Source organism: Capsicum annuum, chromosome 10 (assembly GCF_002878395.1).
Source record: "Capsicum annuum cultivar UCD-10X-F1 chromosome 10, UCD10Xv1.1, whole genome shotgun sequence".
Taxonomy (NCBI): Eukaryota; Viridiplantae; Streptophyta; class Magnoliopsida; order Solanales; family Solanaceae; genus Capsicum; species Capsicum annuum.
The window spans coordinates 137,843,903-137,863,049 of record NC_061120.1 but is presented as its reverse complement, the minus strand read 5'-3'; the positions used below and the strand labels follow the sequence as shown (position 1 = coordinate 137,863,049).

The window sequence follows — 19,147 nt, the reverse complement described above, 5'->3', positions numbered from 1 at the left end:
GTTGATAATTCAAGATGGACTAAAACTATGATGCTTAAGGCATGCCAAGCCTTTGGGATTAATGCAGTGGGGTATGAACATGAAATTCTCGATATGGTCCTATGAATGGAGCAAAAGAGGCAATCACAAATTGAGTAGTGAAAAGCTTCCTCCAACACCAGAAACAAGGGGAAAAAGAAGCAATCTTTAGAGCTTGAAAGGTTGAGTTGGGGTATGAATTCAAAGGGTAGAAAGTCAAGTGATCGGGACAGGACCTACAAAGCCTTCTCCGAATGAAGATTAAAATATTAAGTTGGAATGTGCAGGGGCTGAATGAGGCCGATAAGAGAACTACAATCAAATTTCTCATCCATAAATGGAAAGCAGATATAGTATGTTTACAAGAAACAAAAGTGGCAGAATGGACTCCTTTTCATATTCGACAAGTCTGGGGGAACCACTGGGTAGAATAGGCGGAGCTAAAGCCAAATGGAAGAAATGGCAGCATTATTGTACTATTGGACAAAAGATTTTGGTCTAAAATGGATGTGCAACTTGGGGCATATACCATTTCTTGTATGTTGGAAAGCTCTCAGACCTCTTCAGGTGGTGCTTCACAGAGGTCAGGTGGTGCTTCACAGGGGTTTATGGACCCTACTCAAACCCTGAGAGGGAAGAACTACGGGATGAATTGGCAGCCATCAGAGGTCTTTGGGATGAACAGTGGGTGATTTCACTGTTTGTATGTATGAAAGTGAAAGATACGACTGCATTCGGAGATCAAGGGCCATGAAATCTTTCACAGACACCATTCAAGACCTGCACATCATTGATCTACCATTACAGGGGGGCTCATTATACATGGTTCAGAGGGGGTGACTCAATGCAAGCTTCTAGAATCGACAGATTCCTAATCTCCTCAGAATGGGATGCAAACTTCAATGCTGTCAAGCAATTAGCTCTGCCAAGAATAGTATCTGATCACAGGCCTTTGCTTTTGGAATGTAGGGATTGGGAAGCTAACCCCTCTTATTTTAAATTTGAAAACATGTGGCTTTAAGTGGAGGGTTTCGTTGAGAAGGTAAAAGGTTGGTGGAAAAGTTACACTATTGGGGGCAATCCAAATTTTATTCTCTTGCAGAAGCTAAGAAGATTAAAGAAAAACATCACAGATTGGAACAGGGAAACTTTCGGTAAATTAGAAGCACAAAAAAACAAGCTACTTGATGAGCTAGCTTTACTTGATCAAGCAGCTAAAAACAGACATTTGTCCCAGCCTGAGAAAGAGAAATGTTTGCATTTGAGAGGTGAACCGGAAAAAATGGCCAAAGCTGAGGAGATCTCTTAAGAGGCAAAAATCTAAATGTTTATGGCTCAAAGAAGGCGATAGAAACACCAAATTCTTCCGGAGAATGGCTAATTCAAATAGAAGAAATAATTCCATAGATAGACTGTTGATTGGAGAGGAGATTATTAAGGACAGTGAGGAGATCAAATCAGAAATTCTAAGGTTCTACCAAGGCCTTTACAAAGAGGAGGAGCAATGGAGACCTAGTGCAAAATTTGAAAATTTGGCCACTATCTCTACAATTGAGAAAGAGTGGCTGGAAAGAGCTTTTATGAAAGAAGAAGTTGTGGCTACAATAAACTCATGTGCCCCCGATAAAAGCCCAGGCCCGGATGGTAAATGGCTTTTTATCAAAAGATTTGGGCTTTCACTAAAGAAAAAATCATGAATGCCCTTAATCACTTTCACCAGCACTGCTACATGGTCAAATCTAGTAATGCCTCTTTTATTGCTCTCGTCCCTAAGAAGAAAGGAGCAAGGAGCTGTAGAACTTAGAGATTTTAGACCTATAAATCTCATTGGCAGTGTCTACAAAATAGTAGCCAAGCTCCTAGCGGAAAGGATTTAATCTGTAATCGGGAAGTTGGTCTCAGGGGAGCAAAATGCTTTCCTTAAAGATAGACAAATAACAGATGCATCACTGGTGGCCAATGAATTGCTTGACGAGAGGCTAAAAAGTGGTATTCCTGGTATACTTTGCAAGCTTGATGTTGAGAAAGCTTTTGATAAAGTTAGTTGGGCCTACCTACTGTCTATGCTAAAGGAAATGGGGTTTTGGGATAGATGGATCAGATGGATCAAATTCAGCCTTACCACTGTGAAATATTCTGTTCTTGTTAACAGATCCCCAGTTGGCTTTCTCTCACCATAAAAAGGGATTAGACAAATCGATTCCTTGTCCCCTTTTCTGTTTATTCTATCCATGGAAGGCCTAAGCTAGATGCTTGAAAAAACAAGGCAGTTAGAGTGGATAGAAGGGTTTCGAGTAGGCATTAGTGATGACAACTCAGTTTCAGTCTCACATCTGCTCTACGCAGATGATAACCTTGTTTTTTGTGGGGCCGAGAAACTACAAATGCAATATCTTAACCTCACATTGCTTCTCTTTGAAACAATCTCAGGTCTGCATATCAACATGTCAAAAAGTGTTATCTTCCCAGTTAATGAGGTGGCCAACATGGATGAATTGGCTGGAATTATGGGTTGAGGTATAAGCTCCTTCCCTACAACCTATAGGTTTACCTCGGAGCAAAATACAAGGCTGCGGAAGTATGGAATGGAGTGATAGAAAAGGTGGAGAAGAAATTAGCTTTCTAGCAGATGCAGTACCTCTCCATGGGTGGTAGGTTGGTTTTAATTAACAGTGTTCTGGATAGTATACCTACCAACACATGTCCCTCTTTCCTATACCATCTAAGGTCCTGAAGCATCTTGATAAAGTAAGGAGAACGTTTCTATGGAAAGGCAACATTGAAGGTCATAAATTTCATTTGGTGGACTGGTCACAGATTATCAAACCCCAAAACTTGGGTGATTTGGGAATCAAAAACTTATCGAAACACAATAGTAGCTTGCTTATAAATGGTTGTGGAGATATGGTCAAGAAACTGCTAGTCTTTGGAAAAGGGTGGTCACTGCCAAGTACGGGAAACAAAATCACTGGAGCACCAGCACAGGCACAGCTCCCCATGGTGTTGGACCCTGGAAACACACAAGCAAGTTTAGAGATGATTTCTTCCTTGATGTCTCGTTTTCAGTTGGAAATGGAAATTTAGTGAGTTTCTGGAATGACAAATGGCTTATCGACCAACCCTTGAAAATCTCTCACCCCATCCTCTATCGACTAACTATGAACCCCGACTCTACAATTGCACAAAATAGAGCCGAAACCTAATGGACCCTCCTCCTTAGAAGAAACTTGCAAGATTGGGAACTAGAGGAGATATTTGATCTTTACAAAATTTTAGAAGACTGCATAATAAATCCCTAGGCAGTGACAAACTAAGATGAGGTAGTTCAAGTAAGGGGTCTTACTCAGTCAAGGCAGGTTATAGTAAATTGTGTGCTCAAAATGAAGTGACTGAACACTGACCTTGGAAGCCGGTTTGGAGAATTAAACTCCCCAATAGAATCATGTGCTTTACATGGACAGCCATCAGGGAGGCAATCCTAACTCAAGACAACCTTTGCAGAAGAAAGTTTCAACTAGCAAATAGGTGTTTTATGTGCCAGCATAGCTCAGAAACAGTCAACCATTTACTATTGCATTGCTCAGTTGCGTCTGATTTGTGGAACATGTTCTTATCAATTTCTGGGGTTAGTTGGGTAGTGCCGCAGAGGGATGACCTTGGCTCAGCGGTAAGCTTGCTTACCGTGGTGTGCCAGGGTCGGGGGTTCGAAACGCCCCTCCAGCGAAGCTGGGGTGAGGGCGCGTAGGTCAGGCCCGGAGTGGTCCCCCCCTCCCCGACACCTACGGAGTAGGTATGAACCGGGTCGTCCCCAGTTGGGTAGTGCCGCAGAATGTGAAGGAAACTATGGAAAGCTGGAACCATTGGATAGTTGACAGAACCATCAAGAAGATCTGGCAAATGATACCAGCATGCATTTTTTGGAGCATCTGGTTGGAAAGAAATCATAGATGTTTTGATGGGATTTCAACTCCCAACTCTTCTCTGAAGTTTTAAGTGTTTGATGTTTCTTTTCAGCTGGAGCAATTTAACCCCTGCAAATGACGTTATTCCTCTTGTAAATTTCATTAGTTCCTTGTCTTTGGCTTAACAACCATACTTTTTGCACATTTAGGAAAATGGCTCAATGTTATATGTGTAGGTTTTTGTATCTAGGAGCTTTCCCTAATTTTCTTTATATTGTTTTCAGCATCTTCTTGATGCCAGTCAATATAACAATTACTTCATCAAAAAAAAAAAAAAGAAAAAGGACAGAGGATCATCCTGTCTCAAGCCCCTTTGAGCAGGGAAAAAATCTTCAGGTGATCCATTGATGAGAACTAAGAATCTGACAGTGGAAATACAATATCTTACCCGTTGAATCCACCTCCTTCCAAATCCCATACAAGCTAGCATTCTCAACAAAAATTCCCAACTTACATGATCGTAAGCCTTCTCAGTGTCTAGTTTGCACAAACGTCCTGCTATTCCTTGAGCGATATTGGAATCGATTACCTCATTTGCAATTAAGATGTCATCCATTATTTGTCTGTTCTTAACGAAAACCATTTGCTGGACATCCACCAGTTTGTCAACAAATCTCTTCAATCTTTCTGTGAGCACCTTTGAAATTAGCTTGTAAAAACTACCTACTAGACTGATGGGCCTAAAATCTCTCAGTTCTTTGGCTTCCATCTTCTTTGGGATCAAAGCAACGTATGTTGTTGAAACTCCCCTCGAAGATGCCATGGTCATGGAAGTTCTTGAAAGTTTCCATGATATCCCTTTTCACTACTTCCCAGCATTTGATGAAGAAGCCCTTTGTGTATCCATCTGGGCCTGGAGCTTTATCCGTGGCACACATCTTCAGACATGAAAGTACTTTTTGTTCCTCAAAATCCTTTTGTAAAGCATCATTTTCAGCTTCAGTAATGACCGGACAGTTGATCAAATTACTATTAAGCCTCCTCTCTATAGTTTCTGAATATAACCTCTGATAGAACCCAATAATCTCAGCTTTAATTTTCTCTGGATCCCTCACTGGTTCATCTTGAATCTCCATCTTGTCTATGTTGCTGCTTCTTTTATGTGCATTTGCCACTTTGTGGAAATATTCGGTATTTCTATCCCCCTCTTTCAATCATAATGCTCTATGCTCTTGATCTTTGTCTCCATGCAATTTCTTCATTTTTAAGGTGCTCTTCATAGTTCATAAGTAGAGATGCCTTCAAAGCTGACTCTTCTTTTGTTAGGATTCTTATTTCCATCGCTTCATCCAGGGTTGCTAAATTGACTCAGACGTTGAGCCTTTTGCATTCCCAAATTTCCCATACTAGTTCTGCTCCACTCCTTTAATTTGCCTTTGAGGGCTTTTAACTTACACCCAAGGATGCAATCAGGTTTGTCAGTATACACAAAAGAATCCCACCAACCTCTGATTCTTTCCACAAAGCCATTTGTAATCAGCTACCAATTTTCGAACTTGAAATTGGATTTCTTCTGTTCCTAGATTCCACATTGTAAAGCAATGGGGTTGTGATCAGAGCACAATCTCTGCATTGCAACCTGTTTTATTTTGCTGAAAGTATCATCCATCCCATTCCTTAGAAATTAAAAACCTGTCGATTCTAGAAGCAACATTATTGTTCTCTCCTCTGTACAAGGTAAAACTGCCCTCTTCCAGTTGTAAGTCTAGAAGGTCCATATCTTCAATGAAGTCAGAGAAATATATCATTGATGGTGTTCTCCTTCTGCAATTTCTCTTGTAGTATTAAAATCTCCACATACTACCCATGGACCCTCAAATAGACTCCTAACAACACTTATTTTCGCCCACATATGTTCTCTTTCTAATCTGCAATTTGGAGCATAAACTCCTGTAAGATGGCAGTTGAAATCTTGTAACATTGCCTCGAACTTGCAAGTAAGAGTGTAAGAGCCAACTTCCAGTACTACACCTTTCCATGATCTGCTGTCCCATAACATCAAAATGCCCCCTATGGTACCACTAGCTTGTAAACATGCATATTTAATCCATCTACCACCCTAAATTTCCTTTATCATATCTTGAATCTCCCCCTCTAATTTGGATTCCCGCAAACAGACTTTGTCTGTGTTCCCGTGGAAGATTAGACTCTTCACAATTCTCCTCTTATCCCTACTATTCAGACCCCTCACATTTCCACATGGGATCTCTATATTTATAGAAGAGTGGGTTTCTTTTGTTGAGAACTGTACTTTGATGTAGGTTCTCTTTTTCGGGTATACAACTTGTATATGGGGTTTCCCCCAATTGTTAATAAATTTTTTACCTTATCAAAAATGTATATGGGATCCTACAAAATTAGAGAGTAAGAAATTTTCACATTTATCAAAAAATACAAGTAGCAAACATGGATAAAATCAAAGAAAATCGCTTGTAATTGTCGGGCCACATCCTGTCAACCTCCAAATGCACCACTCCATTGGTGTGTCAACATGATGATTGAATGTTCTAAAAGGAGACAACGAGGTACCCAAAATCACACGGGGGAAAGTTGTCTCAAATGACTTGGTAAACAACATAACACGATTAAAGAAAAAGGATCTTTATTGACGATATCAACTTGTTGAATGAAGTCCTAGTTCTGTTGGTACACATTCATTAATTCCAGTATTTGCCAGGAATTTGTAATTTTGTAGAGATTTGTATGTTGCGAAGATTAGGTATGAGATTTAGAGAACTTCTAGTTTAGAAGACTCTAATTGTTTTAAAGACAAATTATTGAGTAGTAGAATGGAACGATACCCAAAAATAGTTGAATGAGTATAGAGGATTCATATTATTTGACCGCAACTAGTTTGGAACTGAGGTTTAGCTGTTGTTCTTGTTGGCATTTTGGGGCATTGTTGTGAAGTAGCTATATTATCTACAAACTATTGGGGTTTGGCTTGGGCAAACAAGAAAGTGGAGAAGTTAACATTCGAGATTATTTAGGATTGTACAGAAAAGAGCCTTTTTTTAGCTCTCCAGTACTGTATGAAGTAATATTTGGATAAATGGTCACCCTTGCATGATGTCTCTGATTGCGTGACATCCTCCATCAGTAAAACCTTTGATCATCCTCTCTTAGTAGGTCACTTGCTGGAATTTTCCTCCTCACCTGCGCATATGAGCACTTGAAAGTTGCAGCGGCGGTGCGGCTTCCTGGAGCTTGTCAACGAGGGTATCCCACTCCTTCGGTGGACTCAAAACTTGCTGAATTATTGTTGGTGTCCTGAGAGAAGATGGACCTTATCTCTCTAGACTAGCCTTGATTTCAGTAAAATTGGTACACTTGTATGGTATGTTCAGTTGAACAGAAATTCATCTTACTGCAGCTACACATTTTCAAATCTGAAGGAAGTTCTTATCTGATTCACATTACCAACATGCAGTGAAACTTGTGCTGTGACTTGAAGTAGGTTTAGTGAAGTTACTACCACTGCTTTCTTCTTTCGGTGGTTTGCTTTGAGTCATATGACGTTCCATAACGATTGAAGGTTTACATAATGGTTCTGCTTAAAAAGCTTTTCTTGGATTTCAAATTTTTGAAGCTGTAATTCCATGGTTGGTCACTGGAGAAAAAATTCTCCCTGCAGAGAGAATTTCTTCCATTCTCTTGAATGCAAATTCTGTGTTTGGTTTAAAATTAAGTTGTTTGGACTCAGGTGCAGGTGTCCGATACGGGTATGGATCTACAGGTTGGGTCCTTCATGATTTTAAGTTTAAGATTCGGGGATATAGATCCAGGTATGGATACAGCCATACGGGTAACTGGATTCGGCCCAAAGTAATTCAAACATCTACAGAGTTATAAAACTTAAATTATGATATATTATGTGAAACACTTGAGGAGTAAATGTTGATCAAGAGGAGAATCTTGGAATATGATAAAGGAAAAGGAGGACATTGAAATTTCTTAAATATTAATCAAGAGGAGAATTTTGGATGATGATAAAGGAAAAGGAGGACATCGAAATTTCTTTATACAACGTCTTCCATTTTCTTTAATTTCATCTTAGCTTTTGTTTTGATTACAAAAATCATTATATGTGTCCGGAACTTCTCCGTCAATTTTGGTCAAAGTACCCAAAACTGGTTGACCAAATCGGATACGGATCCCATACCCACATTCACATCCATGTCATGTTGACACGGGTGCGACACTGAAGGTGAAGAGTCTGAACAACTTAGGTTTAAAATGTAATGTTTCATTCAATAATGTTATTCGAGATTAATGATGTCAACGACAAATTTCTAAAAGAAAAACTGACGCATGTCTGGCTTAAAGCATAAAGCAATTAGAAAGGTGCAAATGAAGAAAAAAATGCTATAAACATGAACAAATTATTAGAACAAATGGATTGAAAACACGGTAGTGAAGTGCACCCAAGGGTGTGGCCTAGTGGTCGATTACGTGGGTTGAGCAACATGAGGTCTCGGGGTTGAATTATCACCGGAGACGAAACACTCGGAGATTTCTTCTCATCCATTCTAGCCTTGATCGATAGAGTTTCTGATACCTTTTGTTGGTGGGAGGTGACATGTATCTCATGGAATTAGTTGAGGTGATGGCCCGGTAAGCATGGTTATTAAAAAAACTGTAGAGAAGTAAAATATGTGAAGTAAAACTCGCAGCAACAACAACAACAACAACATGCTCAGTGTATTACCACTAAGTGGTGGTGAGGTGGGGGGTAGGGGGTGGGGGGAGATAAGTGTACGCAATCCATACTACTACCTCAGATGTGTGATAGAGAGGTTGTTTCCGATAGACCTCCGGCTCAAGATAATGAATTAAAACTTGCGTTAATCAAAATTTTGAAAACCATTTTAAGTTTTTTACTTATTGGACAATTAATTTGAGTGTTTTAGATTTAATGATAAGCTTTCTTATACTCGAGTTTTAATTTTTCTATTTTTAGTTACCAACATTTTTACTTGTATTATCTTAACAATAATTTTTCTAATTTTAATAGTAGTTATATTGATTCCTTAACTATTCTCGGGCGGCCCGATCTAGGCAGTATTGCACCAACTTAATATCTTATTTTTTTCTCCCTCTTCAATATCAAACCTTGGGAGATGAGGCACACACTGTGCCTTGTGTATGCATTAGAGCGCTTGGGTTCATGGCGTTGGGCTTCCTATTGCTTCAGGGATTAATCAATGTTATTCGTCAGTGAAGGTGCACCTACTATGGAGAGAAGTGATAGGGAAACAATATAAACTAACTACTTGTTTTGGTTGTGGCCTTTGCAGAAACATTTTGAAGGGATCGAAAAAATGTTGTGGCTATATAACATTGGAGATAGGGGATGGGAGTAGGGTTCAGTTTCTTGGGGCACAAGTGGTATGTAGACAACACTTTGAGTTTCACATTCACAAACATCTACAGAGTTTCATGCCAAGAGGAAATGATATTCAAAGAGATTTAGAGATCATAAGAGAGCATTATGTCCTTTTGGGATATTCGGTTCAGAAGAAACCTTCAGAAGTGGGAGATAGAGGAATTTCAATACCTACTTGATATGCTCTACAACAAACCCTATCACTAGAAACTTAGAATTCTTGGATATAGGAGTTTGGGAATGGCGGTCGTGTCTTAGTAAAGTCCTTTTATGTCAAGATGGCTTGCTAGAGACAAGACGATTTTCCCATGTTTACAGCTTGGATTTCCAGAGTGCCGAAAGGGGCTGTTCTTCATTGTTGGCAGCTAGATGAATAATCTCAATTGCTGAAAATTTAAAGAAGAGGAGGATCACCTATATTTGTTGATTCTTTGTGCAAAAATTCAGGAGAGGATGTGGACCACAACCTACTGCATTGCTACGCAACTTCATGGCTGAGATGCTTTGGATTCATGTGGACCATTCTGGAATCGGTGAATGTTGCATTATTCAGTTGGCCTTTTAGAAGATGAAGGGTTAGGCCAGTAGCGCATGGGATATTGCTTTGTCAGTTCTTATGTGGAAGGACAGAGAGAAATAAGTCGGCTTTGAAGGAATCGGGCATGATTTTGTACTGTTGAAGAATAACCACTTATCTTTAATATCTTTTGGTGCACCCATGAGGTTCCTATTTGTGTTGAGTATTGAGTGTTTTTTATAGAGAACCATTTATCTTATTAAGTTCTCTCTTTTTGGTATACCACTTGCTTACTGGAGTTTTTCCCCCTTGTTAAGAAATTATTTCTTACTTGATTTTAAAAAAGGTTATCCCCTGCCAAACCCTTAAACAATAGTGATCTTGATGTATTTTTTTCTTTTCCTAGACAAATTTTGATTTTGTATGCCAAAATGTGTAGTTGTTGACTCACATCATTAGAGGAACATTGGTTATTGAATCTGAGGATTTAGTGTGTAGTTATATAATTTGGTACTTGTTTAACTGGATTTACTTAACTTTTGCAGTGAAGTATTTGCAAATTCCCCTTTCTTTATCACTGCGGAAGAAGCTGGTGCATTAGAAGCCAGGTATCCAGTCTCATCCCTATGGTGGTTTCATGTACGTTTTGTCATTGTTGGACTAGATTTAAGACAATGATTGATATGATTTTCACAATTCGATGTCGAGCTTTCTTTTGGTTTCCAAATGCAGAAAAAGTGACGAGCACAAGGAAGTGAGTGTTCCAGCAGGAAAAACTCATGAGGTTTGTTTTCACATGGGAAGATTGCTTTCTCTTTTATCATATTTTTTTTTTTATATTGGTGCTGCTAATTTTGTAACTTTTAAGCAAGTCATTTGTATTTTAAGCATTGTTTCTTTTCGTGTGTGTGATCCATGTGTGTGTGTATGTATATATTTATATGTATGTATATATTTATACGTAGTCGCTTGGTGCATGTGTTGCAGTGAATTCTATGTCGATGATTTTGTACCAAATATGATAAAAAATTAATTGAATACGTATTTAAATAACTTATTTTGCGTTGTATAATGAGACTAAATAATCTTGTGAGATAATGTTTGTAATTGGTTACTTCTGTTTCATGAGGTATAAAAATGGTGTCTACTTGTATCTCACATAATAATTCTTTATGATGATGTTCTTAGCATATTTCCTTTTAGGTTATGTAGTCATAGTAAAAATTCCAAATTTGTCTACAACAACAACATACCTAGTATATTCCCACAAGTGGGGGAAATTTGTCTAAAATCTTGAAAATGATGTTGACTTGCTCAATTTTCAAAAGGAATTTGCACTTGTAGTTCCTCAAAAATCGAAAAAGAGTATTTGATTAAGCACATTTAAAATTCAATTTTAATTGAAATTTACACTTTTGATCCGTTTTCTTGTGAATCTTTGTCAATTGTTGCACCCTAAAGTTTTCCGGAAAGTCATTTTTTGAAACTGATAATGTTGTATCCCTCAGCATTAAGGACATGCTGTGGAGACCTCCAAAAATTTTGAACCTAAACAAAAAAACTAAAGATAATCACAAAGAACCTAAAAGATCAACTAACCGCTCAGCCTCCTCTACACTTTCTTCTTTACACAAAAAGTAAAAATTTATTATACTATTCCATTAATTTTCTGAATGGAATTAGAAATATCCTTTTAAGCATCTATTGTCCGAAAAGTCATTTACATACCTAAACTTTGTGAGCAACCCCTTATCCCCATATATTTGTCTGAAGTGGAATTAATACCCCTTGCATATCTATGTTTGGTGGTATTATACACGCACCTGACACGTGTGTGATACCCAATCATTTTAATTTATTTTTAACTTTTCAGAACCTTTTTCTTCCTTATTTCCTTCTCTATTACAACATTCATCATTTCTCTTCTCCTTTATCTGCATCTCTCACTCGAAGTATGAGGTTCAAGCACTTGATCTTTCAAGAATCAAGAGCTTGTTTAGAAAGCTATGAAGAAAAATGGTGGGGGGTCGGAAAATGATGGAACTTGAAGGACTACTTTGTTTGGCTAAGACTCTTATTCTCTAACTAAGAGCATATGTTTTATTTTTCTTTTCTTCCTTTTTCCTCTTTATTCTTTGCTTAGATGGATAGGATGTCAAGTTTACTTTTCTAAATAAGACTTTGAGTTCTGAAAGTGAAGTTGACAGGAGTAATGAAGTGGAGGATGTGAAATTTGATGCTCAGCTTATTGATAGGATGAAACAGTTATCGGAGGAGAGTGCGGAATGCAGGAAAGCCGTAGAAAGGCTTAGGCAAACTCGTAGAGATTCAGGCTGAAGCTGAAATATGTGATGATCTGCAAGTTACAGTTTTAGCCAATACCGTAGACGAATCTTGAACAGAATAGAGCGAGTTCCTGCAGGAAGATAATTGTGAAGCAGTAGAGATAGGGAGCCAATCTTGGCTAACGGAACAAGCTCAACTAATACAATTTCAATTTTCATGTGCGGGTAGTAGAAAAGAGTTGGATGATTATCCAAGAACAAAAATGGGAATTGGAGACAGATTCATGGAATTGCGTAGTGTTAGTGAATAGGGGTGTAGCTCTTGGGCTGCTATGGGGTCCGAGTAATTGAATGTCCATAGGAATCTGAAACTAGGGTTGGAGTAGTTGGACACTTAAGATAGAAAAGGAATTTTATATGAGTGAAAGCTGAAGGAGATATTCGGAATGCGAGTCGATAAAGAAAATAAAGGAGGAGGAAATGATGGAAATGATAGTGGTGGACAGGGAGGTGGGTTGGCGACGAGTTGGTTTTGGTGGAAATGAAGAGAGAAAAAAAAAAAAAAGAAGAGGGCAGCCCGGTGCACTAAAGCTACCGCTATGCGCGGTGTCCGGGGAAGGGCCCCACCACAAGGGTATATTGTACGCAGCCTTACCTTGCATTTCTGCCAGAGGCTGTTTCCAAAGCTTGAACCTGTGACCTCCTGGTCATATGGCAGCAACTTTATCAGGTACTCCAAGGCTCCCCTTCGAAGAGAGAGAAAGAAGAAAAATAAAAAAGGAAAAGGAATAAGCAAAGAAAACATAAAGGAGAGATTTTTTAATGTTAGTTGTAACTAATTATATAGTGTCCAATTAGAAAGTGAAACTTGGACAATTTAGCTTTTAGGTTCTTTTTCCCTCTCATGCACTTCCAATAAAGTTGGTACACTTTCTTTGCCACTCATCACTTTAGAGGTAATTAGCTTCCCCCCCCCTTCCCCTTAAAGATAGGGTAGTTAGTTCATTTTTGAACAAGAATAGGGGGATAAGACTTCAACTGTAAACTTTATGTGTGCAAATGACTATGTTGGACAAGTTAAAGGTGCAACTTATCTATTTTCCCTTTTTAAAATAGTCTAAATATAATATATTCCTCCGTAAAGGCTATGTAGTTTGGATCCTCCGAAAATGCTGCTACACCCGTGCCTTATCCTGCAAAAATATGGGATGTATCGCAGCGTCCATCAATGAAAGTTAGTAATGATAAAAACTCAATTTTCTTATTATTAAATAATAAAAGTTCAAGTTAAAACTACTCAACAGTCATTAGTTATTTAACTTAATATAAAAGAAATTGAGTTAAATTACACTGGTGACTACAAATATAAGTTGTTTTCAACAAAAGAATGTCGGTCCGTACCCTGAATCCTATGTTCTGCATGATGATGAATTTTAACTCTAGATTCCAGCAAAATAATATGAAGGGACGAAAAAACACACAATTAATTTTGAAGGTTAAATGTGCTTAATATCATATACAAGTATGAAAATAAGAATTTACCATAAATTCAGGGATCAAAAGTTCTATGATTATTTCCAAATTTTAGGTTATGATCAATCACCAAATCTCATTAGCAATAGTTAGAAAACTACATTTTGTTTTTCCTCTGTGAATAATTTGAATTCTTTTGTCATGAGACCGCTGAATTTGTTAAGCTTGGTTCTTTGTAATTTTCTAATTGAAAAGTGATGCTTTATTTGCATTTTGTGTCCACACATGCATCAACACATTTGCTTCACAGTGTTGTTAATATTATTTGTTCTCTACTATTTCAAGCCTCCTTCCCTCCTTAATTTGGGTTGGAGTGCTTTACTCTGTAATCTTTTTTCATATTTTAGATATTCATATTTCTTCTGAACTTCAATTTGAAACCCCTTTTGATCTTCTTTTTGAAAATCTGCTACCTATGACCATTCAAGGGTGTTTGGAACTCTTGGTATCCGAATTTTAGTGATTATTTTTCTCATAAATCAAGTACAAGATCTATCTGTTGGTTTTGGTGTTTCAATTCAACAATGTACGGATTTAATATTTCAGTGCATGTTCCGTGTAGATTTTGGTTAGAGGGGTTTGGGGGAAAACGTTGCAAAAGATACATTGTCTATCTGTCTTTGAAAGACCCGGTTCCTGAAAGTTTGTACTTTAGATTTTCATTTGGGGGTTGTTAAAACTATGTACAGTTGATTTATACATCTGTTATGTCAACGTTATTTTAGGTTTCATTGACAGTCGATGCCATAAATTCATACATCGCGTGGGATTTCTCTTTGGTTCAAGGCAGAGTAGATATGGTAAATCCTTTTATCTTGCTATAGATGTACCTATTTAGGTAAAGTGGTATCCAAGTTCTCTTGAAACAACTTCCTTCCTTGTTTTGGTTGATATTTATGCTTTATATTGTCAGCTTTCAATTTGTGGCCATTTGTCAGAAGTTGATGTCCGACTTTATGTCCTGCTTCTTTTGGCTATGTCCTCGTGGTCTATGGGCTATTGCCTTTCTTTCTTTCCAAGAAAAATATTCTATTTTTCAGAAACGAAAAAGTAATCTCCTCCCTATTAATGTAGTTGGAGGAAACAAACAAAAAGTGCAAATTTTTTGGTAAAAGTATTTTTGCGTTGTTAACAAAACAGGCAAAAGAGATGCTTGTGTATGCAGAATTACAAACAAAAGTCCCAATTTTTTTCATCATACACAGAATAAAGTATATCGAAACATTTTAACTCCCTATCTTTTCCAAATTACACCTAATGGAAAGATTCCATGAACACTTGAACTTAAGTTGTGGCTATGCACAGAAACAACATTGAAGCACCTCTGTTCTCCTGCTCCTTAATCTTTGTATGTTCCTCTCCCTCTATAATGTCCAGTTCAATACCTTTATGTGTTGCTACTTCTGGTTTCCTTGTTCCAAGTGACTTAAGCTTCACATAAGCGGCACCAGTTGAGAGGAAAAAAGGGCATCCCAGTGCACTAAGTTCGTTCTATGTGTGGAGTCCTGGAAAGGGTGGGACCAGTTGAGATTACATGCTAAGTTTTCAATCATATACATTTGGAGAATGTGATGATAATCCCTTGCATATTAACTTATATTTTGTCATCTTCTGTCAACATCTTTATGTAGTTTGTACTTGCTCCTATCTGTATGACCTGTGAAGCAATTATCTGGTATCAGAAGGAAATCATTGAAAGTAACTCTCAAATTTCCCAGGAAACTACATGAAGCACCTGTCTTCTTTTGTTCTTTTTTTCTGTTCCTTTTCTTCACTTTTTGATCTTTTAATGTATAGGTCATCAGATATGAGGTAAAATCTGAATGACTCATTTTTCGTTTCACTTCATCCAAAAAATCATTTTTCATCTCAGTGAACTGTGACACTAGTAGATTTCCCAAGTCATCTGCGCTTCTTTTGTTGTAACAGGACATTGGCTTTAGCATGGAGTATATAAATCCCTCTGGACAGAGGACGGTACGAAAGTGTAGCACCTTGACGTTTTTTTTTTTTTTTTTTTTTCATGTTTTCTCATAGAGTTCATCTGCTGCAATTCTTGATTTACTAAGCTAGTGCCACATGCTTTATTTAGTCTTCTCTCTCTTATGTGATAACTTCTCCTCCGCTTTTCTCACTCAATTGCTCTGCTTTAATTTTTTTGACTTGTCAATCGAACGCTTGACTCACAGCAAATCTTACCTTATCGACGATATGGAGCTAACCAAGTGAGTAATTACTTCGCTTTCTTACTGCTGTAGCAAGTAAATTTAAAACGTCACCTTCTTGATGCTCATTTCTTGCAGGGGAACTTCTGTACGTGCCTATCTGGAAATTACAAGCTCATATGGGATAATTCTTATTCTACATTTTTCAAGAAGGTGAGTAATATATTGTTGAACCTAATTTTATTGATGTTATGATTGTCTCCTTTGAAGTATTCCGCCCTGTCCTGTTGGTGTATCTAACAATGGCTGCTTTCGGCTGCCTATCGGTTTTCCTGTTTCAGTGGAACTGGGTGTAGTGAAATTAGTATTTTATGTAACTATTCTGATGTATTCTTCCTTCCTCACTAAAATAGGTTCTTGTTAATCTGCATTGTCATCAAACAATTGATTGCTTTGCTACTTTGTCTAATCCAGAAGGAACATAACTATCTTAGGGTCATTATTTTGCTTTGATTGGCAACAGGTCTTGCGATTCAAGGTGGACTGTATACCTCCAGTCGTAGAACCAGGGCTTTCATCTGATCAAGTAGATGAATGAATGTATTCGTTCAGATTTGTTACTGCTGATAATTCTTTGTGAAGACATCTTGTCTCATTTGTTTGTAAACACGGCAGATTTTTGTTTGCACTGTAAAAATCCATCCTATGCCGCGTAATCCCGATCTCGTGCTGTAACTACCTGGTATTGGTTAATACCCGATCTTGATGAAGTTTCAGCATTATTGACTTTCATTATACTCCTAACGTTGACCTTAGTTGAATATTTAGATTGACATTCATGAATTGACCATCCTCCCGATTAAGCGAGTAGGATTATCAACCAAAAGGAAAAAAAATAATTGGGCCGACTTTGTTACTGAAAGGGATTTGCAGGTGAGAGGAACTTTATCAAAGACTGAAAGCTAGAGGGCGGATGCCTGACTGCATGAGGATATATAGTATAAATTCCAGAAGATAATCCTAACAATGTTCCTAGACAACATTGAGCGTACAGAATATTTAACTGAACTGGAAAGCGCTATACATGTCTCTTCCTCACAACTATCGATAGTCTCTCTTCCTCTCAGCTGTTCTCATCGCTGACAATTGATAAGTCTATCACAGGAAGATGAGTAGCACGTCACTCATTTCTTTTTGGACGCGAGTTGCTGCAGATGTAGCAGTTCACAGTAGTAGAGCATCGTTGTAACTGCCAATTGAGGGGATTTTGACTGCAGTTCTCGAAGGGCATACAAACTGACAGATGCAGCAACTGTGAACTAGTGGAGAAGCATGCATAAACCATTTAGAAAGGAGGAGAAGAGCGCTCTTCAGCTAGTTGAAGATCCCCCTTTTATTTATTGCAAGAAAAAGAATTGCTAGAATCGGATCCATTAGGAGCTGGAGGAGTTGGGCGATTGTGATACGAAATGTGGGAAATAAACATAAAAGCCATCCCTAGTTTCCTTGGTACAATAATCATGAGTAGGGGTTTCAAATGGGCATTGGATTGAATTTTAAAATGTTCAAAATGAGTGGAGTTAATAAATAGGTTGGTTATTGATCCGCTTAAATTTGAATCCATTTCATATGACCAATTCATTTTGAAGCATGGAAAGATGGTGAATAACCATGACATCTACCTTCTCCGCTCCATTTTGCCGAATGTCAGAGCACTTTATGCACAAGTAGAGCACGTGCCTGCCATATGTGCAATCTTAGTTTCTGTAAAGAGTTAACTGTGTATGTGATTGGTGGTTAACTATTCTGTTAATAGTGGTCAGGATTAGCTGAAGTCGGATCTAATGTACCATTGACAGGCACCTAAAGTTTCAACAATCTTTCACTTTGACATTTAAAGTAGACGGTTTTTATTTTTGGCACCCCAACTAGCATTTCGATGTGTCATTTGGGCACATTTTGTGGAGTCACCATTGCTCGTATGTTACACGCATTTTGAGCGCATGTGAAGGGTATTTTTCTAATTTTGTCGTCTCCCTTCTTTTATTTCCTCACTTTTTCTTCCATTAATTTCCATCATTTTTTTCCCTTCAACTTTCATTAATTTTTTACCATTTTCAACTACAATGTAAAATACACACATTGCATATTTTTGTAAAATATGTTGATTGTGCCATTAATTTCATTTCTTTTCAATTCACTGACTCTCAACTTGATCCAATATACCATTTTTCTAACTAAATTTTACATAATTTGATTAAAGAATTCATTTTTTAATTTGATTGAAAATTATATTTTCCCCACATATACATACAACGAGAGGAATAGAAAATAGAAATACACACTGCACAGTGCACATGTACGTAGAGCGGAGAAAGAGAAAAAATTATCACAAAAAATTCAGTTTTGCGTTTTACTATAATTTGATTAAAAAACCCATTTTTCTACACATGAATCATCACAAAAAGGAGAAAGAAATTTTGTGTGTGTGCGCGCGCCTTCAATCTACGTCATCAATGGTGTCCTTCTCTACTTTCTTGGAATTTGGGGTTTTAGGGATTTAGGGGGTGGGTTAGAAAAGATAATGTTGGGGGTGGGTTGTTGAAGAAGATGATTTTGGGGTGGATTTGTGGGGAGGAGGAGACGGGGTCAAAGAAGCTGTGAGTATAACAAGAATTTTAGTATTTTTCGACGGGTAACTGACTGGAGTAAAAAGGGGTCGCTGGAGAAAAAGAGAGAATTTTTTTTTTGGAGAAGATGATTTTGGAGAAGATGGAGTAAAAATTGGAGAGTGTTTTGGTGGAGAAGATTATTTTGGGGTGGGGGTAATTTATTATTTTTTTACTTTAAATTAATTATTTAAAAATTATTTTTGAACAAAAATGACAAATGTCGGCATATTATTCGTTACTTACACATCAGCAGTGCGTGTATTACACGCACATTACATATTTTCGTTGATTGTGTAAAAAGTGCCAAAATGACACATCAAAATGCTAGTTGAGGTGTCAAAAATGAAAATCATCTACTTTAAGTGCCAAAGTAAAAGATCGCTAAAACTTTAGGTGCCCGTCGATGGGTTCCACCAATATAAAATTGTACAACTCATTTAAGATTGAGTTAATACATAAAAATGACGCTAAACTTGACACCAAATTATAACTTTGACCTTAAACTTTGATAGTGCACAAATAGGACCTTTAACTATTCAAAACCTGAACAAATATGACCTCCGATTTTGCAACCCCATGCGTGAGTCTCAATCATGCCTACGTGGAAAG

At 37.7% G+C, this 19,147-nt stretch overlaps 1 protein-coding gene across 7 annotated transcripts in view; it reads left to right on the top strand.

Annotated features, from left to right (window-relative positions):
- The window catches only part of LOC107845280, a 45,532-nt gene extending 28,874 nt beyond the window's left edge, over positions 1–16,658 (top strand). For 2 of the 7 annotated variants that reach the window (XM_047398167.1, XM_016689510.2), the window contains 7 exons: positions 10,429–10,491; positions 10,592–10,667; positions 14,427–14,501; positions 15,631–15,678; positions 15,891–15,926; positions 16,005–16,079; positions 16,390–16,658. In XM_047398167.1, coding sequence (XP_047254123.1) covers positions 10,429–10,491; positions 10,592–10,667; positions 14,427–14,501; positions 15,631–15,678; positions 15,891–15,926; positions 16,005–16,079; positions 16,390–16,464 — 448 coding nt within the window. In that variant the 3' untranslated portion in view covers positions 16,465–16,658. Of the gene's footprint in view, positions 1–10,428; positions 10,492–10,591; positions 10,668–14,426; positions 14,502–15,630; positions 15,679–15,890; positions 15,927–16,004; positions 16,080–16,360 lie in introns of all 7 variants that reach the window. The other 5 variants (XM_016689511.2, XM_047398162.1, XM_047398163.1 and 2 more) reach the window with 5 other exon arrangements.
- The last annotated feature ends 2,489 nt before the right edge of the window (positions 16,659–19,147 follow it).